Here is a 25381-nt window from a genome sequence, read left to right on the forward strand (position 1 = left end):
ATTTACTCAGACTGTGCAAAACTTTCTTGCTGACATGCTTGTTACTGATGACTTACTGTTTTTACATTAATTATAACAGAAGCTTTTCTTACCAGAAGTCATCTCATTACTGAGCTTAAAATGTCACCCACTTGGAAGGGTGAGCCCCTATCAGCATAGTGTTGCTTTAAAGGAGAGTCACATCAGAAGATAACTAGTCATAGCAAGACAAACGAGCTTATGACAGTTACATGGACCTTATATCACATACTACATTTAGACAACTTTCCGTAAAAGATGTATTTTTTATTTTTTATTACTGAATAAGAAAAGCTCTGAAAATATGGCTTTATACATATAAAACATGAAATTGTTTCAAAAATTAAACAGCTGATTATAAAAATCATTCAGACATAAGCATACGTAAACAGTTTTTTGTGCAACATTAAGTAACATTCAGTCATCTTCACGTTTTCTTTTCTTAGCTCCTGTGTTCTTAGAGCCAGATGGCTGAAGCATGTTTGTAGATTTCTGAAAGTTACCTGAGCTTTTTTCTTCCCCTTTCACATCTGCTTGCTCTGACTGACAAGCTTCAGATGACGCAGCCTGCAACAGAATGTCAAAGCAGCACCCTGTGACATTCAGCTACTCAGCTTTACCATGCACTGAACAGTCTCAGAATACCTCTTCTGTATCAATCAGCTCTTTAGGCAGCCTGGTCCCTATCTACAAATTTCTAGTCAAATATGGGTCGTTGTCTTAAATACAACAAGGATGTTGTAAGAAACACCCCAAAGAGGACATGTGGCTCCAAAGGCTGCCATGGTACTCACTTAACAGTGGCTTGCAGCCTCTGGAGAACAGACTGGTTTTTTTTTCTTTTGACATTTATTTATTGTGTACATCTATACACACCATGGAGGTCAGAGTACAGCTCATAGATGTAAGTCCTCTCCTCCACTAGAGGCCAGCTCACAGAAATTGGTTCCAGTGACAGAGCTTGGATTGTCAGGGTCACAGAAAGCACTTTATCACTATTGCTGACTCCAGCAGAGATTGCTTAACCAGAACAGATCCCACCATACTGTGAGGGAAGTATGTCATGGAATTAAGACATTAGAGTCCTCACTCTACATTGGGCTAGTCTAAGCACTCCACTTCTTATCCGTCCAAAATCAAAACACAGGAAGAAAACTGTTATCATTTGTGTCCAGGCAAACTAGTAAAGAGCTGCAAAAAAGCAAACCAAAGGCTTCAGGCACATACTGAAAATGAATAGCCAGTTACCCTGACGCCAGTATGCATGGACCTCTTCATTTGAATAGTGACAGCATGGGCTTCGCTGTTGAGAAGACTGGCTCTGGGTCCCACCTTCAGATATGAAATGGTAGCATATGCTGTGAAACTGTAGTCTTCTCTGGAAGAACAGAGCAAAGCAGAAAACTTGGAGTCACAGAAAACATTTTTATAAGAATATAATTTTAAATAACATTAATATACAAACAATAGACCGGCACAAATATAAGCCTTAAAGGAAATAGGTTGGCTGGTTTGTTTAGTTTTGACTTTGTGATCAAGGTCTAAGACTATTAGGTAAGCTTTTCTATAATGTTGAACAGTTCCTATCAAATAACGGCAAAGCTGTTGCCACTGATGTAATTACAATGGAAGAAACAAAGATGCAGAAGACAAATAGGCTGTGTACTTGAGATACTGCTGCAGGAGAGCATGTGCGATGATCTTCTCCAGGTCTTCTCGGGGAAGTGCAGGGGCAACAACGCCAGCCACTCTCAACTTAGCTGCTCCCTTTCCCATCCAAGAATCAATGAGCTTCAGTGGGGTGAGTTTTTCATTCAGTCCCTCGGCCTGCTTCAGAATCTTGATGAGGTCTCTGCAGTGCTGTGTTATATTCTTTTTCTCAAACACTGCAAGGACAGAGACATGGTGGGCAACTGGGATCTAGAGCTAAGGGTGAGAAGTCATCTCTGGTTACTGGCTCAGTTAGAAATACGGGCTCTTACACATACTTTTTTTAAAGTGCTCAGAATTAAGACCATGGTATTCCTCAAGACCTTATCACCAAACCAAATTCTGTCCCTAAAACACACATGGGGATTATGGTAATGTAAAGAAAATGGCCTGGTCACAGTGTGCTCCAGTAACAAGTGTCTGGCAAATATCACTGAAGGAGAAAGTGATCTTCACGTTTTCTTATGTGATCCTGCTAATGACAACAGACTCGGGAAGCCAGTCTGGTTTCCTAGGGAACATTCTGGATAAAAGTCCCCAAATACAAGACTTTAGCATCCTCACTGTGTGTTGGATTCATGAGTTTGGTCGAGGTCAAAATGCAGAGACCTCCACCCCCTGCATAATCCAAGGTCCTCGGGTGAGAGCTGCTTCATGTAGCTTCTGAAGAACAAGAGAGGCCACTGACTTACCAAGAACAGACGATGAAGTACCAGTGATTCTCATGACATCAGCCTTTTCTTATGTAACAGTATTTCTATTCACAGGAATTCTAATTTTAACTTGTTTCTTAAAAAAATGAATGTCCTCAGTATAGCAATATAAAATGTGCCATACACATTTGACTTACCTTTGTTTCAAAAATTTGTATCACTTGAATCTGGAAAATTCTAACCAGTTTGTCTTTTAAATCTAACACTTCCCACATGCAGCCCTGGTTGCATTGAGCCTCTTAAGTCTAAAAAACAAGCTTACAAATATCTTTACAGCAGTTGTCACACATTTTGTTACAGGCGTCTGCATTCCACACTTCATCGAAATGTTGTGCTATCAACACACGACGACACCTGCAGACACATGAGAAAAAAGTTACTCATCAAGCCAAATTTTCAGCATCTGCCTCAGAGTACACACATACCCTGCTGCTTTCTCCTGCTGCCATAGCAGGCCCACAGATGGGCTGACTAGCTCCATGCTAGGGTATTATCTCACTGTTGTGTAAAAATCTCAGGGTCAAAGGTAAGGTAAAGGCAGGCAGGACATCTCTGCACCCAAAACTGTCTGGAGGCTGCACACACCCCTTAGTAGCTGGCCCCTCCACTTTCAGAGCCACCAACTGAGAGCTCACTCCTCTCTCATCACAACAAATTGACCTCTCTCCCTCATCCACTGAAGGATCCGTGTAACCACAGTGGACCCACACAGGGAGTCTCAGGTGACTCTTGTTGTCAGCAGTGTGTTGACAACCATTGCTTCGGAAGTTATCTGTCTCACTCTGAGGAAAACGTTCTTGGTGATGAAGTACTTTCTTGTATTTTAGGCTAAATCTGAAAATAGTCTTCATAGGAGTCTCCTGGACTTTCAAAGAAATTTCCACTTTCTTCTTTCTTTTGACTACTGAGGCATCAGTTGGAAAGCAAATGCCATTTGTATCACTGGCAAGTCACTGCTTACTTTTTGATACTTCTTAGCTCTTCTGTGACAAGTAGTAAGACAGAGGATGGTCAAGGCCCTGGGGCCTCCTGGAGGCTGTGTGCTGTAAGCACAGACTGCCATATATTTCCAGATGAGAAAGTTGACCCCACCCTGGGTTATTCAGTGACTCATAACCAGGCTGAATGGACGAGCCTGAACTTCACAATGCCTATCTTCCCACATGCCTTCCTCAATCACTATAGGCAGCTTTATGACAGAATCACGGGCAAAAGGCTTCATTTATAACCTGAGACTGGCATTGAGGATCACCTCAGAGACAGAGTCTCTTCGATGAAGGGAGTCAGGGGTCCAGGCCTGTCCCACTTGTAAGCACCTGCCTTTAGTGTTCTGCAGAACTAAGAAAAGTGTATTCAGCATGCACTCAACACATGACATGTCACAGGAAGGCAGGTGCTCACTTGCTTATATTCTGGCAGTATGATACCATCTCATACAGCTTCTGCTGTCCCACATTCTCCATGACCACCATTGAGCTGATCCTAAATATGTCTCCAAATCCGTAATACAGAATACAGTCTGCTCTTGAGTCATCGCGACCTGTGCTTTGAGGAATCTTGGGATTGCATCATTGCTTTCAAAAGTCCATAACATGCAAAACTATATGTCTATTGTCTGACAGAGCTTGACAATACAGCTAGACATTTTTAGATACGAGGTTAATCTTCAAGAGTTACCCTGAGGGCTTTAAATGTCTACAAAGAGGCCCATCAAAAATCAGCTTATTATAGAAGAAAAGAATGTCCACAAGCAGTTCACAGTATATTGATATTGAAAAGAAATGTCCATGACTAGTTCACAGCTTATTAAATAAAGAGATATCCATGACTAGTTCACTTATTTAGGTTGTACATGTGAATATACTAACTAAAATTCCAGTGGCAGACATGAACATAGTATCTTACAACACACAAGACATTTTTAACAGAATGTGTGTGAATAAGTATAAATCTAATTTTTAAAAAGACATGTTCTCAAAATTACTACCTAAAAACAAGCAATGAAAACTAAGATTTCTTAAGCATGTGTCTACAAAGCCTCCTGAGATCACTTCTGGATCAGAGCCTACGTACCAGCACGCCCACTCTCTTGGTAGTAATTCTCCATGGATTTGCTCATTGAATGATGGATGACAAACCTCACATCTGGCTTATCAATTCCCATGCCAAATGCTACTGTCGCCACTACCACCTAAAATGTATTAATACTTGGTCAGTTGATTAAGTCATTTAAATATTTTTAAAGGTAAGTCAGACTTTCATAGGAAATCCATATACTTAACCTGAAGCTCATTGGCTGACCACTGTGTATGAACCTTGGTCTTATCTTCTGGTTCCATATTGGCATGATAAGTACCTGCATGAATTCCCAGCTTTTGTAAGCTAATGGTAACTTGTTCAGAGTCTTTCTGAGAAAAACAGTATATGATTCCTGCAGTAAAATACAGCCAAGTATTAGATATATTAGTATCACAGAACATTCCTGGGAGTTACTGTGCAACATGCCCAAGACACTGAACCATTACAAGACAGAAAGGGGAAGAGAGTTACAAAGTCCCAAGCACCTCAGCACATACTGATTTTTGTGTATAATCCAAGGTTTGATATATGGCTTGCCCTAAGCAAAAATGGGCGCAGAGCCACCTGCTTAGTTCTCATGGCCTCTCTTCTTTCTACAACTTTATCCGCACTATACAGCACTTCTTAAACTGATATAATCTCCTAAATTGCTGTAAAAAGTGAGTGTGAAGAATCTGATGAGATGCAGCTAAACGTTCCATCTCCAGGGTGGCCACAGCCCCAAGTATGTAGGCATGCCCTCCAGGAGGGACAAATTGCTTCAGCCTCTCTCGAACTTACTTGACAGGGAATTCCTTTTACCTTTTACCATTCATTAGTCTCTATTAACCTAGAGGACAGTGCTAAAAGGGACACTAGACTCTGGTATCACTGCAGTAGTCCCTAGTTCTGGAACTCAGAAACAGATGTTCTCACTTTCACCCTGCTGCACTTCCTGTAAGGTACTGTGTCATGTATTTCTTCAGAACATCATACTCAGGAAGGTCCACAGCAGGTACTAACATGCAACAATACGTAATACTGTCTTGAATGTACTGCACACAGCTTTGATCCAACTGTGATAGGGATGACACATACAGCCTCTGCTACCAAGTGAATGGATTTGCTCTCATTTTCAGGTATCAGTCATGTATGACTGGAGGGCTCACAGCACAAATGGACTGTCGGCCCCCAAGCCGATTGTTTTTTAGCATTACCTGATTGCCCTTTGTACCGTCCATTAATGAGTTTTACAATGTCCTCAATAAAGTCTTCGGCGCTAGACGGCTTTTGCCGAACCTAAAAAAAGGTGTCTCATTAAAAAGTAGACTCAACAGTGTCACCCAAGTTGTGCTTGCTAACAACCTTTGAGGTGTGAGTCCCTCATGGGCAGGGTCTTTTCCTGACACTCTGATCCTGACCTCACAGGACTCATCCAACTGACTCATCCTTGCCTCCTCCCAGCCTTTCCCCTAGGTTTTCAGTCTCTAACTTGACAGACATGAGGAGCCATTGAAACAGCAGATAGCTTATGAAGATGGATGCTTTCCTGTTGTCTGATGCTTAATAAAAACATGAAGCACAGTATGGATGCAAAGATTTCATCTGTCCTTAAAACAGCTCAAAAGAAATCAGAGAAAAACTGGGATTTTTACCTTCCAGGATATGTATCAGATAAAATCCACATGGGAAATACTGGCAAACTCGTTAGTGTGTACTTACGTTTCTATTAATTATACAGATGTCAGTAGAGCGCTTGGTTTCACCTATCCTTAGTCTCAATCCTTGTGTAAGAAAGAATTTAGCAAATACACCCTACTTGCTCCAATTGTGTGTGTATATATATATATATATAAATCACTTAACAGTGTTTTCTTTCACAGTGTTTCAGCTTAATGTAGATTATACTGCACAAGACACAGCCAAACTAAAGCAGTAATTTATGAATGTCCTATTAATTACTTCATGACATTAAAAACATTTATACTAGGTCATTATGTAAATAAACACAATGAAAAAGGATAATCTCTGGTACCTCATAATAAAGATTTGGTCGGTTGAAAGATGCTGTAAAAGTCAAACATTTTTCCACACAGAGGATTTTCTGTGCATCCTTCAAAACATGGTTAGTTGCTGTTGCAGTCAGCCCAATCAGCGAGGTGTTGGGAAACTGGCGCTTCAAGATGCCAAGTGCCTTATAATCTGAAAAAGATGACATGGTCTGTCTCTCTGAACCCTCAGAGAAAGAGAGTAAATGACCGTTAACAGCACACAGATGAGCCATGGCCCCATAGTTTTACTTGCAGAGCTGGCTATCACTAAATCAGAAGGCCTGACACTTCTGAATTCAGAGGCTTTGCTGCACTTTTCTTCAGAAATAATGTTCTTGTCAGAGGTCACATTAATTCCCTGTTGAAAGCAGGTATTAAGCAGACCATTCCTCTTGACTGAAACATTCCTGGGAGGCCATTTAGGCTCAAGAAACTTGCATGACTAAAAAGCTGCTCCGGGCCAGTCTGTCTCCAAGTGGGTTTCCTAGTAATGGGAACAGGGACTGTCTCTGACATGAACTCTGTGGCTGGTTCTTTGATTACCTCCTCCTGAGGGGGGAGTAGCCTTACCAGGCCACAGAGACCTGATGAGACCTGATAGGCTAGGGTCAGAGGGAAGGGGAAGAGGACCTCCTTTATCAGTGGACTAAGGGAGGAGCATGGGTTGAGGAGAGGGAGGGAGAGAAGGAAGGACTGAGAGGACACAAGGGAAGGGGTTACAGCTAGGATAAAAACAAATAAAAACAAATTTTATAAATAAATAAAAAGGCATCTCTGGGGTTTGTAAGTAAACAATTCCTGGGGGAAGGGAGGCTCTCCAGTAGTGTAGCTGCATGTGAGTCCTAACACGACTGTGTTGTTGCAGTGTTTGTGAGTCATCACCCATGCTGGGTGAACTTTTCAGTGACACGGCTACCCAGTCACCCTTACCAAATTGGACCAGTTTCGTTGTTGTGTCATTAACTTCTCTATCTGGGGTGAGTAGCAGACATTGCCCCAGAAAAGGTCATGCAATAGGAGATACCAGGCATGCTGTCAAGCTACGCACTGTGGAGTACTTGTTAAATAATGGGCTCAAGAGAGAGTGAGATACTCAGAGCACTCATCAACCATATGGTACCATCCAAGAGTAGCAGTCCAGAGTGGAAGAAAAGGTAAAGCCACTGCTTTGGGAAGAACCTGCCTCAGAGACACCATTCAGGGTCATACCTGTCACATGCATCCAATCATGTCAAGAATGATCCTTCATTTCCCTTCAGTATTTAAAATGTTTAGAAGAAACTGGAAAAGAAACAGGGTAGAAACTACTAGATACCAAGACGGAGCCCTGTGAGCACTGAATGAGTAGGTAACTGCTTGGGAAGATGTAGAATTCAGAGATGGCATTTACGTCAGGCTTGGAAGAATACAGACAAGTTCACTAACAGGGTCAAGGAGGACAGTATGCAGCACCAATCACTGTGGGAATCCAGCAACTCATTCTGAAGAGGCAGAGCACAGGGTATGGTTTAGTGTCCAATCTGTTCAGGGAATTCTGTCTCACAGAATTCCTTCCATGTACAGTACCAAGAGCTGGTTGTCTTTGACCATCTTCCTAGCAAGTTCTAGTCAGCCTAGCTCACTTCCATTCTTTGTGGACTCCTCTTCCAACTGAAAGCTCTGACAACCAACACTGGCTCTGACAGAAGCAGCATCCAGAGATGCTACTTAAAGATCACAGCCTTACAGAGGGCTGACTCTCCATGAGCTTCCTGCTGCGGGCCCTTGACACTGTGTGTGGCCGTCCCAGCTCTGGTTTGTCTTCCTTCAGTGCTCAGGAAAGTGCTCTGAGGTCATGGCTGGTTCTCCAGCTTCCCCCTTCATACTTCCCTATGCTCAGTTTCTCCTGCAGCTGTGCAAAGTCTATGTCCTATAATCAATTTACATAAATCCTGTCACAATCACAGTGCCTGTGATTTCTGCCAGCATTCTTAATGAAAGACTCATGAAAAACCAGACTTACATGAAGCTATGAAGAATATAGCTAGCTGGTTCTAAGAAGCCAGACTGATAGGATATGAGAGGCCATCACACAACTCTCAAGTCAAAAGAACATAGAGGCTCCTTTTTCAGAAACCAACCTTGGATAGCAATGCAAATATGATGCTAGAAAAGGCAAACACTAGATGAAGGGAATCCCATTACACGGCTCATATCAGATACGTTCAGTGCTGAACTGTGATGACAAAACCGGTAAGATAATGGATCACTGGTTGCTCAACTGGGTTCCATTCCATGGATCCACATGTAGCTCAGTCCAATCCAGGGGAGCCAACACTCTTCTGGCCTTCTCGGACACCAGGCACACACAAGGGGAACATCCATACACAAAGGCAAAACACTCATACATGTACAATAAGTAAATCTAAAAACACAAATTTTTAAAGATAATGATGTGCTTGTGTTGAAATTTAAGAAAAAAGTTAAAACCTTAAAAAAAAATCAGTCTTTGGGCCATAAGATCACTGTCATTGAAGAAATGTAAAGAAAAGAAAGATAAAGAAAAAATAGAACTCTAGAAAACACTGATATTTAAGGAAAAAAGGAAAAACGAAAATTGGAAAGTGTCTATTACATGATGGTAAACAAGGGAGAAGAAAGTGTCTAGGTATAAGGTGACCAGTATGAACCACTCTGAAGGACTAAAAATTAAGTACTGATAGGTAAAACCCGCCAGAAGAACTGTTGACAGCTACAGGGATAACTGACTGATGGAAAACTGAGCTTTGCTGGAAAGCAGTGCAGTCATGTAGACAGCAGGGATGGGACAGCCTCTTACCTGATGCAAGCTGGTAGAATGGCCACTGTCCAGGGAAAATGCAGCAGAAGCCATGGCTACAGCACAGCGACTGCATGGGGAAGACACAGGACCCATGGACAGATAAGCCGACTGACCCAGGAGGTCCTTGAGAGTGGAAAACCGCAGAAGGAACACTGGCCAATGCTAGAGTAAGAACTCTTAATTTAAAACTCTTAACTGTGGCCAGGTGTGGTTGCACGCGCCTTTAATTTCAGCACACAGGAGGCAGAAACAGGCAGATATTTGTGAGCTCAAGGCCAGCCCGGTCATAGAGAGTTCCAGGACTACACAGACAGACCCTGTCTCAAAAAAAAAAAGCAAAACAAGTAATAATAAATAATAATTGTGTGTATGCACAGATATATGAGGAATGTCTGAACACATTCATGCAGAGGTCAGTGACCACCTAAGGTGTTCCTCAACTTCTACTCTTATAGACAAGGTCTCTTTTGTTGCTGCTACTGTGCATTATCCATCTGGCAAGCTGCAAGATTTCGAAGATCTGCTCTCCCATCTTAACACAAGAGTGCTAAGCTACATGTGTTCTGAGGATTCAAACTCAGATCCACGTACTTGCTCAGCAAGTACACTAACCACTGAACTTTCTCCTTAAAGAAGATTCTTTACTAAAACAATTCTGAATAACTTTCTCTAGGCTGTCTATAGGATTAGGTTGGCAGCTAAAGTATTACTAAAATGTCCCATCAAGTTTCAGCTGCTCTGAGCTGGATGGGATACTGAAAACCCAGAAAGATGAAAACATCTTTTTGTTGTTGTTGAATCAATGAGATTTAATGGGGCTGCTCCCAGGAATATGGGGAAGGATTGCATATGGGAGCACAAGGGACTCAGAGAAAGTTGCTATAATGAAACTCAAAACAAGCATGTGAACAGCTTATATTCTTCACACCAAAGCACACCGCACACCTGCAGGCATATCTCAGGTTAAACAACATCCTACCTTGGTGGCTCAGTTTGTCAAATACTCTTCAATGTGGCACCGTTTGTCTGCGCCTCTTCAGTTGAGTGAAGTACACTGAATGCTGTCAGTTTCAGGAATGTCTTGCAGCTACACGAACACTATTTCCTGCACTGATCAGCTTCCCTTCAGGATGGATCATTTCTGTCTCTACGAAACTGCTACACAACAGCACCACCTTAGCCTTCTCTGCTTTGTCTTCATTAAAAGTTTAAATGGAAATGTTCCTACATTGCCACATTTTCAGAATTTCCTTCAACATAAACTCTTGATGTTTTCTCAGATTTGAGTATTACTTAAGGACTTCCACAAGGTTCTCATGTTCATAATGATCCTCTATTGTGGAGCCTCAAGTGTCAGTAAGGATACAGCTTGGATAAATGACATGCCACATTATTTCCCATGGAAACTTTCTTCCCCCGTATGAATTTCCAGATGTTTTCTCATACCTCAAAAGTGAGTAAATACTTCTCCTCATCTATTACATTTGTAGGGTTTCTCACATATATATATATATATATATATATAAAGTTATTCAGAATTGTTTTAGTAAAGAATCTTGTTTAAGGAGAAAGTTCAGTGGGTAGTGTACTTGCTGAGCAAGTACATGGATCTGAGTTTGAATCCTCAGAACACCTATATATATATATGTGTGTGTGTGTGTGTGTGTGTGTGAATATATATATATATATATTCTCTATTATAAGGCAACAGTAAAGAATTTGTCACATTCACTACATTTGTAAGGTTTCCCTCATGTACGCATTCGCTGGTGCATTCCAAGAGCTGAGCCAGTGGCATAGGATTTGTCACATTCAGTACATTGGTAAGGTTTCCCTCCTATATGAATTCTCTGATGTCTTCTAAGAACTGAGTCAGTGGTAAAGGATTTGTCACATTCACTACATTTATAAGGTTTCTGAAATTAGCTTTAAATCCCTACAGATAAATAGGAAAGGTCAAGAAAGGGACTGGGATGCTAGAGATGTAAGGCAGGCTAGCAAGTAGATGAGCTGCTGAAGTGATGAATGGAAGCCAGAGAGAATGAGACCCCTCCAGGAGCAGACAGCTCCGCCCCACAGAGCTGAGCAAGAACCCGATCCCCAGAGCAAGCACGGTACCGGGCCTGAAGTCATGCCCCCACTGACTGCAGCAGTGCACTTCATCCACCGCAATCCGAGTCAGCCTCCTAGCTTCGTAGGCTTTCTCCAGTCTTGACATAAACATCTTGCTTTTGGCGATTTTCTCTGGAGTCACATAAATCAGCTTTAACTGGGAGTTTTTATTCACCATTTCAGCATGAACCCATTTTACATGCTCCTTTTGAAAGACAAAACAGACACAATCAAAGTAGAGCCAAGCTGGCAGACCAAGATACTCGGTGAAAAATCAGTGTTCGTTATTAAAAAGCGACAGTGCTGGGCTCTTCTAGAAGCAGATGCTGGCTCATTCAAACTGAAGTCACATCCCTGTGTAAGCTTTGTGGCAACTGTGCAAGCAGCATTCTAGTGACTTTCATCCAGATTGCTGAAAATAAAATCAGTCACTTGGCAAAAAAAGAGAGAAAAAAGTGAATGTGACAAGATTCTCCAATAAAGAATGTGTATATTTTAAATGAATAATAAAACACAAAAAGTGAACCAAATACAGTAGCTATGGTCATAATGGTAGGTTTTATATATTCACTCATTACATGTATAATATTTTTAAAATTTATTTATTATTTATACAGCATTCTGCCTGCATATGTGCCTGAGCACCAGAAGAGGGCACCAGATCTCACTATAGATGGTTGTGAGCCACCATGTGGTTGCTGGGAATTGAACTCAGGACCTTTGGAAGAACGGCCAGTGTTCTTAACCTCTGTGCCATCTCTCGAGCCCTGATTACATGCATAATTATACATCGAGAACAAAGATCTTTATCTGTTTTATTACTATTTTAATGAAGTTATCAAATATCTATTTAAATATGTAGACTCTTAGGAACACTTACCATTAAACACTGTAAAGCATTAACATTTCAGACAGAATGCTATTGGTGTTGCACTGGGCTACCTTTGTCTGTTCATGAGAGGAATGTACAGAGGCCAGCAAGATGGCTCAGCAGGCAAAGGAGCCTGACAGCCTGACAACCTGACAACCTGAGTTCAAGCCTCAGGACCCACATGGGAGAACCAGAGTGCTTCCTGCAAGTTCGAGGTCAAGTAAGACCGCACACATGAACTCACTGTGGCAGGCCTTACTCCATACACACAGATATGTAACAAGATAAAACGACAATTAGAGTTATACACTGAAAACTGTCCAATTAAAACAGGAGGCCTGGGGTTTGTTCATATGAATAAATCAGGAGTTAAAGGTATGGATGGAGAATGCACTATTTGTGTATTTTTAAAGAATTCAGTAAGAGAATTTACAAATAGCCTGGAAGTGGTCTGTCCTGCAGATAAGGGTAAGGCAGTCCATCCCCACACACATATGTGCTCTTAGTAACTCATTTTCTGTACTAGCCTACATTGCACAATTAAGGTTATTTCATGCTAGGTTTTTCGGTGTGTGGTACATGTATGTATAGATGTTTACATGTAGTCAACATCAGAGGTCAGAGTGAAGTTTCCTCCTCTACATCCCCACCTTATTTTTTGAGGCAGAGTATCGTTCAGCCTTGAGCTCATCAATTAGGCTAGGCTAGCTGGCCAGCAAACTCCAGGGATCTTCCTGTCTCCACCTCCCCAGCTCTGGGGCTACAAGTAGGAGCCCCTGTGTCTAGTTTTCACATGGGTCCCAGAATCAATCTGAGGCTGCATTCATGTTGTAAGCGCTGTACCCACTGAACCATCTCCCCAGTCCCTCCTTGCTTTTACAGTCCATAACACAAAACACGTTAGCAAATGCTCCCTAGGAAGTGCTAGACAGGAGAGAGGCTGTCATGGACATGCACAGTCTCCATCAGCACTAAGCTCTGAGTTGTTCTAGGACCGAAGCAGTGCCTAAGAGAATGAGCTTGCTGGTTCCAACAAGTTTACTATGGACACTGAACCCAAACTCTACGACATTACATGTCATAAAACACTGGTGCTTTTCATGTTTTGTTTTTTTAATTTTCATCTTTATTCATTAAAAAAAGGCATTTTTAATTCATGGGGCATACACAAATAGACAAAGTCCACTACCAGCTTGTGAGCAGAGGATCATGACTCCTGATGTAATACTTAGGGTATTATAGGCAACTCAGAAGAAGCTGAGGCTCCCACATCAGTTAAGAGTATGCATCACGTACCTTAGAGCTAGAAGCATTCAACATAGTAGCTGAAATTCCCAGCTGTTTTAAAACCATCAGTTGATCTTCCATAAGAGAGATGAGTGGGCAAATCACAAGTGTAAAACCTAAGAGAGAAAAACAAAGCAAAACTTACTTTCAACCTTACACCCACAATGGGCTGAACTTCTCACTGAATCTTGTGGCCCACCTACTATTCATGCAGTTGCCAACGCAGATTTATCAACATAACTATGTTAGCTTATAAATTATTATTAGCTTATAAATTATTGTTATTTATGTTAGCTTCATAAATAAGAGAGATGAGCAACATAAATGACTGCAGATAATGAATATAGCCCAAAAAAATAAAACATAATATTAAACATTGGGCTGGAGTGATGGTTCAGCAGTGAAGAGCTGAGTACCAGGACTGAATTCCAGCACCTGGTGATCCACCACCATCTGCAACTCTAGCCGCAGGAGACCCAGTGCTCTTCTGAGCTCGGAAGACTGCCTACATGCCTGTGGACACAGACATACACTCACTGACACAAATAATAACTAAAATAAGTATTTTTAAAGATAATATATATCTCTACTTTTCTTCAATTCTATAGAAACACAGATTTTACTATTTTGAATTTGTTTCCTTCTTAAACAACCAATATAGAAAAATCTCAATGAAATAACACACACCAAGCCTAGTACTATAAACTGTTATCAGGGAAACATTATTCCAAAGCCATCCAAAAAAACACAGCCTGTGCTTCCCAGAATGGCAGGCTCACGTGTACTTCACTTTTCACATCATATAAAGCCAGCCTGAGTGCAACACAGTGAGCAGTACAGTGACTGGACCAAGTCCTCCTATGTAAGCTGCTATACGCTGTTGAAATGTAACAAATTTACATTTCTACTCTCCATTCCTTGTTCCTTACAATAATCTCACAGAGGAGAAACAGATTTACATATATTTACTCAAATTAGGACCTTACTAGGACCCCTGCCCTGTCTGTTACCCTGCTAGCTCCAGAGGCATTTGCATAAGGCAGCCTAGCTCATCTGGCCCAGAGCTCTCAACCCACATTTCCTCCCACTCCAGCCCACCTCAAGTCCTGTAAGAATTGTGAATTCTATATGCCCAGCACTGACTTCACCATTTCTCTCTCCATCCTCAAGTAAGTTATTTCTACAGTGCAACCCATTTTAGTAAATAGCTGCTATTAATAGACAAACAAAATAAGAACGGTAAATGAGACATCATTCCTAGTCTCCTCAACTTCTGCCAGTCTTAATGTACATACCCTCTGAGCACAGTGCTGGAAGCTGGTAGCATAAGCTCTTCCCCCCTCCTGTGGGCATGACAAGAAAGATATCCTTTCTAGCCATGGTGACATTGACAGTTTCCAGCTGCAGGGGTCTGAACTTCTGCAGTTTAAAAACATTTCTCAGCACATCTTTAACCTTTGCAGACCATGAAAAATCTAGAAAAAGAAAAATAGGCTAAACAGATTACAATGACCAGGACTGTAAGTAAGATGTGAATGTGAATGGACATTTTTTTCATAAAGCTAACAGAGTATGTACAAATAACACAAACATACATAAAACTTTTAATATTTATGAACCACCAAATGTTTACAATAAATTTGTAATTAGCATAACTAAGTAGTCAAAACAAAAGCATACTGGCATATGGTTATTACATCAGAAACTAATGTAAACACTTGCCAGTAACTGAAAATTAGCACACGTGAAAGAGGGCAGTGTTCAGCCAGGCATAGGACCCTGAAGCCTCAAGCATGAATGAATTTAACAAAACTCTGGAGTTTGGGTGTAAATATTTTGCATTTAGATACTAGCACTGAAAAATAATCTCCACACATACACAAAATTATAATTTCTTGAAATATTCCATTAAATTTAGTAATAAAAATGCTTGTACAAGAGTTTTTTTTAAATTGTTTTCATGTGAATATGAGTGTTTGCCTGTATAAAGTCTATGTACCATGTGAGTGCCTGATGCTTCAGAGACAGAATAAAGTGTTGGATGCCTGGGACAGGAGTTACAGGTGGCCGTGAGCCCTGATTTAGACACTGGGAACCAAATCCTGCAGTCAGTACTCTTAACCTGAAACATCTCTCTAGCCCTTCATTCAAGATTTTAAATTAAGAACGGTTTGCTCTGAGCTGGGTGTGGTGGCACATGCATTTAATCCCAGCAATCAGGAGGCAGACACAGTTGGATCTCTGTGAGTTGGAGGCCAAATTGGTCTACATGAGTTCCAGGACACCCATGGCTGTATAGAGACTCTGTCTCAGGAAAAAAACAAACAAACACAACAAGGGTGGGGGTGCTGTTCACCATAGCAAACAGTAGAGTTTGGCAAACTTTTTGTTTTAGTTAATGCTTAAAACTGTAGCTGATACCCTATTCACTTTTTGTAGACACTGATGTTTGCTACTAAAACCACATGCACAGAAAATAAAACCCCAATTTTCAAGTCTACACATAAAATACCACAGGACGTGGATAAACAATGGTCTTCCTGCAAGTTCCCCACAGCCCACAAGATAGCCAGCTTTATCTCCTGGTACTGATCCATGGGGAGTGATTTAATTCTAGATTAAAGCAACCAGAAGGCAGGAGACTGGCAAACCTTCTTTATTCCACGCAGCTGGTGAAGAGTCGGAGTCGCCGCTCGCCTCTGCATCAGAACCCTCTAAGCACTGCTTGATTCTCTTTGTCAGGACTGACTTCTTCTGAAGGAGCTCTTGCTGCCTCTCTGTAAGTTCTTGAATCTGGATGTCAATTGCATGGAGCTCATTAGTTACAGAGTCCAGTTCCTCTGTTAGAGCTGTGAGGTTGGGGACACAGACAAGACAGAATGAACAGTGTGAGGTTCCTACTGGTTTCTGGAAATTCCTCTGTCTAAATTACAAGCCTAAAAACAGGAAAGCAAAGAGCTAAGGATGTGTTCTAGAGTCACAGAGACCTGGGCTGAGTCCCCTTCTCTGCTAGGGGTCACAGCAAAATACTAGCCAACACTTCCATCTCCCTTTCTACCAAATGTCCACTGAGACCATAGTCCCATTGAGAAGATTTAATTGGGACAACAAAGGGAGTTCCTGACAAACACCTGGTCAGAATCTAACCATGTAATAAATGACAGTTGCCATTCTTATTCTGTCACACAGAACTGCTCTAAGTTTCCTAAATCAATCCAAGCAAGCCACCTGCTGACTGAGTCATTACTCCAGGAAAGCCTTCATGTTTTGGCTAATGTGGTGGCAGGAAAACAACCTACCAATCACAAACAAGTCGGTGGAGTATGTCAATGACAAACATAGTAACCTGTAGTAACCTGCAATCCACTATTAAAGTCAAGTGTTGACCCAAGTCTGGAATTCACAGTGAGACTCTTTGGATGCTACATAACAGAAATGAGGGAAATGTTAATGCTAATCGTATGACATCTGCTTGAGTCATCTGTGTACTTCAATGCTTCTTCCTGGGATACCGTCTTGTGGTTATGATATGAAAGGAAGAAATGAAGTAGCCTCACTGGAAGGGCAGGCAGTGAGGTCACATGCTCCTGCAGCTCACTCATATCAGGGATCTGCTAGTGCCCCTTCTTGTCATGGGTCTGAAGCCAGCTCTTGTGATACCTGCTGAACCTTCATGGAACAGCAATTGGCCTGCAATTTCTCTATGTGGAAATTTGGGGTAGGTTTGTTTGCAACTTTGTGTGGCTGAGGCCTCAGCGCTTCAGCAGGGCACAGCATCCTGGACATGATGGCACACTGATACAAGTCCAATAAGCACAGTGTCCTCCTGAGTTCCAGCTTATCCTACAGAATGCAGCCCGCCTATGCAGGTCTGAGCACACCCTTACAATTTTCCTCCCTCAGCTTACCTAGTACTGAAATATCAGCTGTGTGCCACCACACATTTTCTACAGATTCCTATTACCTTCCTTCTGAAATCACCTGTGGCTAGCCCCAAGTCTTGCAAGCATCTAAGTTACTGTGTGACCCATGCTTCCAACTATTAGCACATCGATACATAAGGCAGACTGCCAGCCCCATAGTGGAGGTGGCATGAGCTCAAACAGGTTCTAAGTGAAGACAAGAACAACAGGTATAAGCCTATCTTGCTCCCTCATCAACCTCATGACCCTAGGATCTCTCAGGGTGTTCCTTATACTTAGATTCTTGTTAAACTGGGGAAGAAAACAAAGCAGGTTCAACTTGTAGAAGATTCTGTGTGACACACTGGCACAGTCTAAAATCAAACAGGAATATTTCAGGAGGCCTTGAGCAACAATGAGGGCAGTTCTAGTTTCATGGCTCCTCACAGTACCTCCGGTACTAATCAGTACTGATCCATCGCCAGTGACAAACTGGCAGGATGGTTAGGGCTGGGCAGAAAGAACCTGGAAAAGTGGCACAGGGTCTGGGAAGGACTATGTAGAAATTCCACACAAGGATAACTGTGAAGATACTTAGTGTCCTGTGTGACTGCCCACTAACAATAATAAAGAAGATGCTAATTCATCAGGTGGACAAAACCATCTAAAAATGAGCCATGCCCATTCTTGTACAAGGGCAAGAACAAGCTGCCTGTCTTAGAACACCAATATCCACTCGCTGAGACTAATCTGGTTACATATAGGTCTGTGCTCAGCTTACAGACAGCATATACTCACCGAGTCTCCTCTGTGGCACATTATTAAGAGTGCCCGATGCCTGGCAGCAAATTGATGAGGCACTGTAACCTTTTACGATGGCTGTGTCTCACTCATGCAGACACTTGTTCTGCATATGAAATTGCCTTCCCTGAAATGCTTCTGTGAAATCCACCATCATTCAATTTACAATATGACTTATGGACTATATTCATATTTTGCACAAACTACTTCTGTACCAAACTACTTCATGCACCAAAGTGCATGAAGTTCTAGGGAATTCACTGGTTAAATCATGTCCCTCGATGTTCATAGTAGCTAGACTGAGAAAATAGCAAAAAGACATTTCAAAACACCAGTTATAGTACCATCTAGGTAGCAGTACTTTAAAGGCTGGAGTAGACACATACATACATACAGAGAGAGAGAGAGAGAGAGAGAGTCTACATCAGTGAGTACTGACGTCTCTCCTGCAGCCTCAATTCACAGCCTTAGGAAGCAGTGGTGCTTCCTATTCCTACTCTGACCTTGAGTGAGCCACTAGTTAAACTGCCCCTCATTCCTCAAACTTTGGATGCTGCTGGTCTTGAGGCTCTACGTACCAAGAAGAAGATGCTGCTCCTGAGGGAAAGAGCAGTGGCTCAATAATGTAAGCCAATGGCCTGCACTTGGACACTAGGAAATCAACAGAAAGGGCAGCTGAGCTGTCTGGGGAAAGTACCCTGACTCTTAAGAGGGACATAGGCCCCTACTATACTATGGAAATAAGGAGTGTGTCTAGAACAGGGGTCCATATATATATGTGTGATAAAGCTATTACAAAGTGACAATGGCAACTCTAATAAGCATGCCAATAACGGAAGTCTCCACCTCAAAACAAATCATAAACAGCTCACATAGGAAGCTGGAAAAGGCAGCACTAAAACATCAACTCTCACCACTGACCACCAAGAACAAGACCTGCATACCATGTCTTTCTCCTTCATTTTGTGATTTGCTACTGGCCATGCTTGTGGCTTTCCATTTTCAATTTCTTAGTTGTCTCCTATTTCCCAAACACCTGACATAAAACAGTTAATAGTAGTTAGCTTCCTACACCAGGCTGTGAGTCTCAAGTTAACCAGGATGTGACTGAGATGAAGACAATCCGTGCTCTCTGGGGGGCTGTACCATGGCAGAGGAACAAATGCACCACTGCCTTCATTAGTGAGTTAAGATGGAGGCCAAGTGGTGGGATCTCTGCGGCTGCCTTAGCCAGGGTGGAACTACACTGTCTGCCATCCTCTTCCCTGAGCAGTGCTAGAGAACTGGACTGCAGAAATGAAACAGAAGCCCTCCCTTCCATATCCACACATTGAGATCAGTGTCAGAGCAGGGTGGGTCACTTCCCTGAAAAAGAACTGCTGTGAGGTAGCCTCAGGAAAGTGGCAGGGCTGACACTCTGAACCTTCAGCCAGGCTGTGTCTAAGTACAGCAACTCTCTGACAGTCAAAACTGTAAGAGGCAAGGAGAGAGTCTTGTGATGAGAACCAGCAGTCCATCTTCACATGCAATAATCTGCCTTTGCTGTCCCCACATTCTAGGCCCCTTCTCATTCTGCCTTCCATCTGGCCACCTCAGACCTAATGTCAGACACACAGACAATACAGAGACAAAGCTTAACCTCGTCCCATGGTCATGTAAGAGTTAGTCACTGATGTGAATCCCTTTCAACAGCCATGGCACTTCTGCTTCTCTGACCAAATCCTGCCTGACAAATATCAGTGTCAATCTATGCAGCAAAGTCAGCAGTCATGACCCCTACACAAAGTCCGGATGCACTAAGGATGTAAGAAAGTCTGGTTGTTGCGACATTACTCAAAACGATACCATTTCTAAAGCTAGCCTATGATATGCATTACTGGAGGTGAAAATAAACATTCAGGTGAATGGCTTCAGCAACCCACAAAGGGGACCAAGGCCAAGAGCATTCTGCCGCTACTTCATCTCAAGGGAATGTTGAGGACAGTGGGACACACGCCAATGTTCCTAAGTTTGTGGTTCATATGTGAATTCCCTAGCAGTGTCCCAAGCTGAAATTAACAAAGTAGTTTCCTCCTACCAAATACAAAGCAACAAACCAAAGACAATTACAGAGGGTGTTCCAAATACAGACCAACAAATCGGATGAGCAGTAGACAAAGTAGACTAACTTCTTAAAAGGGATCTGCTCCATTATTTGGTTAGTTTTAAATTGTCATTGGGAGAACTTAAGTCTTGGTACGTAAAATAAGATGTGGAATCTAACCACAACCACACCGTACCTCTGTTCAGCAGCACCTGTTAGTTTCATCTTGACCTTGAAGTAAGAACTATCTGGGTACGGACCTAAACAAATTATTACCACTGATTACTAACCTGCCGGCTCTGAGAACAGACAAAGCCAAAGGTCTTATAAATCCACACTTATACTTAGGCAAATTATAATACTGTATGCCTGCTTATGTGGTGCATGGTACTGAGTGTTTTTCTAAAGAGAACTCAATCTTGTTTCCCAACTGGTAGCGTAGCATGCATCAGCCCACAACCACTAGACCCCAGAAAAGATTAGAGAACCCTCTGTGTTTAGGTGCCCTGCCCTTGACAGACACCCCTCAATCAACCCAAAAACAAGTTCTTGGGTATGGAAAGATTGCTTAGAGGTTTAGAGCACTGGCTTCTCTTCCAAAGGGTCCTGAGTTCAATTCCCAGCAACCACATGGTGGCTTACAACCATCTGTAATGAGACCTAGTACCCTCTTCTGTCATGCAAGTGTACATGCAGGCAGACGAGTACATACATAATTAATAAATAAATCTTAAAAAAAAAAAAAAAACAAGTTCTCATATCATGTCTGATATATAAGGCACAGTCTGATCACGTGAACCCTGCAGTGGAGGAAAATACATCATCATGCTGAGAGCTGATCTGGGGGAGCTCGACAATGGAGTGCTTCTGAGAACTAATCAGAGACTCACATAAAAATTTACAGTCCAATAAGTCCTATGTGGCACTGTTTATTTTTCAAAAGAGAGAAAAAAAAACAAAAGTTCAAATAAGTAAGGTCAGTTTACAACAATGTCACACATTTCAGGCATTAAAAATAGAATAACTAAATTATAGAGTTTATTTAGTAACACATCTATATTCTATATTTGTTTTTCAAATCACATTCCAAATGGTACAAATCATTTGGTTGAAAACTAATAAAACATAGGTCAACCAATATTCATGCTAACTGGAACGATGGGGTTATGAGTGATTTATATTTTCTTCTTTATATGTTCTCAGTCTCTTATACATCAATCAAAAACATTCTCAGAGCCCTCAAGCACTGCTGATAGGAACTTAACTTAATGCAGCCACTGTGCAAAACAGCACCAGATCCTCGAACCATTCAATATAAATTACCATTTAAGTCAGCAGGTCCAATTCTAGGTATACATTCAAAAGAACTGGAGAGATGACCAATGAGATGGCTCAGTGGATAATGCTTGCTGTGCTTGCCTAATGGCCTGAGTTCCATGGCTAGAATCGATAGTGGGAAGAGAACTGACTCTGATTTTTCCACAAATGCTGTGGCACACGTACACCCATATTCACACACCACACACAGAGAATTAAAAATTAAAAATTTAAAAATTTAAATTAATTTAATTAAATTAATTTTTAAATCAATTAAAAATTTAAAAAATTAAAAATTTCCAGAGTGGTTGTACAAGTTTACTTTGGGCAGAGTGCAGGGAATCTTAGGAAAGAAGTGGGGAACAGTAAGATCTGGGGAGGACAGGAACTCCACAAGGAGAACAACAGAACCAAAAAATCGGAGCACAGGGGTCTTTCCTGAGACTGATACTCCAACCAAGGACCATGTATGGAGATAACCTAGAACCCCTGCACAGATGTAGCCCATGGCAGCTCAGTATCCAAGTGGGTTCCATAGTAATAGGAACAGGGACTGTCTCTGACATGAACTAATTGGCCTGCTCTCTAATTACCTCCCCCTGAGCAGGGAGCAGCGTTACCAGGTCACAGAGGAAGACAATGAAGTCATCCTGATGAGACCTAATTGACTAGGATCAGAAGGAAGGTAAAGAAGACCTCCCCTATCAGTGGACTTGGGGAGGGGCATGCGTGCAGAGGGGGGAGGAAGGGAAGGATTGAGACCGGAGGAGGGAGGGAACCATAGAGGGGATACAAAGTGAATAAAGTGTAATTAATAAAGAATTAATAAAAAGAATATAGAAATGAAAAGTTAGAGAAAATATAGTGTAAAAATAAAATAATACGATATATGAGAAAAAAAATTAAAAATCCAAGTTGTCAAATTTGGTTAACACAAAACATCAAATTCATTTGGTTAACACAAATTCATCAAATAAACAGACAAACAAAACAAAGCAAAGCAGGTTACATACAATGAAACATCGTTGGCCTTAAAAGGGAAAAATATTTTATACTTTGAACCACATTACCTTGAAGGCATAATGCCTTATATGAGTGAGGTTCGACAGACACCCCTGCGTATAAGGTCTCTAAGTAGGTCAAGTTCAGACAAAGAAAGGAGAACAGGGTTCTTCCTCCAGGGTTGGTGGAAGGGAGCTGTGAGGAGCTTTATGGACCAGAGGTCTGGGTTATAGGTTCTGGAGATGGAGAGGATTACAGTTGTATTTTGAGAATGCGCTGATCATCACTGACCTGTTTGTTTACTAACTACTGAAATGGGAAATTCTGTTGTGCATGTAAATGAAATGGCTTTAAAAAAAATTATTTCTAGAGTCAAAACTTTTCAAACTTTTTTTAATCAAAAAGCAAATCAAAGTAGAACACAGCAACATACAAAGAATAATTGCGTCCACTAACCTGAGACAGATGCCATTCTAAAATTGAACTGGAGATCCAAACGTCCTTCTAAAATTGAAAGAACAAATATGGCAACATTTTCTACCAGCAATACTATTGGTGTTGGCAGAGGTCCTGTTCAGCATGCACAGGCATTAGTGACTAGGCAAGGCAGGCGTCTTCAGGGGTAGATTCCTGTGCAACACACTTGCGAAGTCTTCTTCACTATCAACTAAAACTGGTATGGTGCACAGGATCGTCTCCTTCCCAGTGCTCCTGCCCCATATGAATGTGAGCAGGCATCCCTAACCATTCCTTCCCCTGCCTTTGTTCCTGGTGAGCATCATTTTCAAAATGATCCCTGCCCTCTTTGCCTCCTGATGGCAATACATCCTTCTTCACTCTTTGATGTCATAGCTGTTTGCTTTGGCTTCACCAAGATGTGAACTCATTATGTTCAGCTACACAGGGCCATCCATTTACTCTCCAGCATCACAAAACAAAGACCAAACAAATCAATACTATGGACAATGCCCAGTCAATGGATTCTGTCACCACTATGTACAAAAAAAAGTTAGACAGTAAATAGTTTTTTGCTTTTTTGTTTTTGTTTTTTAGTCCACGTTGGTGCCCAGTAGAATGTCGGCAACAGTCACCAAACATCCTACAGTTGCAAAGCGATACAGCCAAGAAGGCCAGATATTAAATAGATCTGCCACCAGGTCTGTGTGTACCTTAGCACGATTCTCTAAGCCTTTCTCACTGCCTTAAAAATCAGGATGGCCAGACTCATGGCCTCAGCTCCCAGGCCTCAACTCCCAGGCCTGCCTCCCAGGTGCAGGGACTAAAGGCATGTGGCCATGCTTGGCAGGGATTGGCTTACAAATGAGAAGTTGGATAGATTCAAATATCCCAAAATAAACAAAAAATATAACCACATCAACCACTTAGCATTTTGCCAAGCACTTGCTTTAGAGAGTGACAGTTAAAGGCATCCTTAAAAAGAAATTAGTATTCTAAGCAGGACATTGTTAGGACCTCCCCTCTTCTGAAGGAAGCTTACCCCATTTCTCTGTAAACTTTGCTCACTTGCAGAGAGAGAAGGGGGAGCACGCTAGTATTCTGTTGGCTTAACAGAAACCGGGACAGTTAAAAAAGGGAGAAAACATGATTTATATTAGATTTTAATGGCTAAAAATGTAAGCCTGAATATGCACTTCCACAAACTGTTATGGACAACTTTTGTGCTCAGTCAATGACAATCTGTCACCATTACATTAAACAAAAAAGTTTAAAAGCATTTTATATTTTCCTTAATTTTAAATTTTGCTAAAACTAAAGAGTGCACGCCAAAGACAGATTCTGCACCTGTTTCCTTTATTGAATTTGTACCCTGTTACTGCACCCTTCCTGTACAAGGCTGTTAAGAGAGGTAAGCCTTGATTAAATGGTATGGAATGGCCACACATCGCTAATGGGCATTTAAGGATGGGTGTGAGTCAAGACGCGTATTCTATTCAAGCATCCTTTATCACTGCCTAGAGAGATAATGTTCCGTCCATGGGCTGTAGGTCCTCTATCTGGACAGAGACTGATTCTCTTCACTTCTGTAAACAAACAGCCTAGCTAAACGCCTTTTCCAGATTGAATACAGGAGCTCTATCTCTGCTTCGGAGAGGCGATCTAAATCCATTTCCTCCCATTGTTTCAAATACATTTTCGACTGTGCTGCCAAAAGCCTGTCCCTTGCCCAAATTATGTAACTTCACAATAAAAGATACCTCAACACGAAATATATTCCAGAACTAGTTAAGTTACGAAGAGGCCTTGTCCGTCAAAAGCTTGAGCCAGGTCCGCGGTCATTAGTGGGGGAGGAAAACGCACCCTAACCCAGAGCGCATCCCCCACCCCGCCGCCTCCACGAGAGGAGGAAGAAGCGCGTGCTGCAGCGGCCAGGGCTCCTGAAAGCGACGGCAGAGACGAGGCCCCGCTCCCACCCGCGCCGCACTCAGCCGCGCCCCCACGCACCTGTCACCCGCTCCGCCGCAGAAACCTTCCCGCCACCCGGCAGCAGCGCCCACCCTTCCGGATCGGGCCCCTCCACCAATCACAAGCCAGCGCCTTCTCTGATTGGTGGCGTGATTCGGCGTGCAGGTGCACATCTCAACAAGAACGCGCACTATTGGCTACGCCGCAACCA

The 25381-nt window shown here is 42.0% G+C and overlaps 1 protein-coding gene across 2 annotated transcripts in view; it reads right to left on the reverse strand.

Moving 5' to 3' along the window:
• Positions 1 to 25303, reverse strand: part of Recql (RecQ like helicase) — a 27851-nt gene extending 2548 nt beyond the window's left edge. The window contains exons 1-15 of one of the 2 annotated variants that reach the window (XM_060384414.1): positions 25210 to 25303; positions 23203 to 23250; positions 16293 to 16490; positions 14937 to 15116; positions 13651 to 13757; positions 11490 to 11688; positions 6535 to 6701; positions 5717 to 5798; positions 4724 to 4872; positions 4515 to 4632; positions 3843 to 3981; positions 2704 to 2795; positions 1685 to 1904; positions 1267 to 1396; positions 522 to 585 (exon numbers count right to left, since the gene is read on the reverse strand). In XM_060384414.1, the coding sequence (XP_060240397.1) occupies positions 522 to 585; positions 1267 to 1396; positions 1685 to 1904; positions 2704 to 2795; positions 3843 to 3981; positions 4515 to 4632; positions 4724 to 4872; positions 5717 to 5798; positions 6535 to 6701; positions 11490 to 11688; positions 13651 to 13757; positions 14937 to 15116; positions 16293 to 16490; positions 23203 to 23218 (1861 nt within the window). In that variant the 5' untranslated portion in view covers positions 23219 to 23250; positions 25210 to 25303. Of the gene's footprint in view, positions 1 to 264; positions 586 to 1266; positions 1397 to 1684; positions 1905 to 2703; positions 2796 to 3842; positions 3982 to 4514; positions 4633 to 4723; positions 4873 to 5716; positions 5799 to 6534; positions 6702 to 11489; positions 11689 to 13650; positions 13758 to 14936; positions 15117 to 16292; positions 16491 to 23202; positions 23251 to 25209 lie in introns of those variants that run through there. The other variant, XM_021658855.2, reaches the window with a different exon arrangement.
• Positions 25304 to 25381: the final 78 nt, after the last annotated feature.

This window comes from Meriones unguiculatus, chromosome 5 (genome assembly GCF_030254825.1).
Source record: "Meriones unguiculatus strain TT.TT164.6M chromosome 5, Bangor_MerUng_6.1, whole genome shotgun sequence".
Lineage (NCBI taxonomy): Eukaryota > Metazoa > Chordata > Mammalia > Rodentia > Muridae > Meriones > Meriones unguiculatus.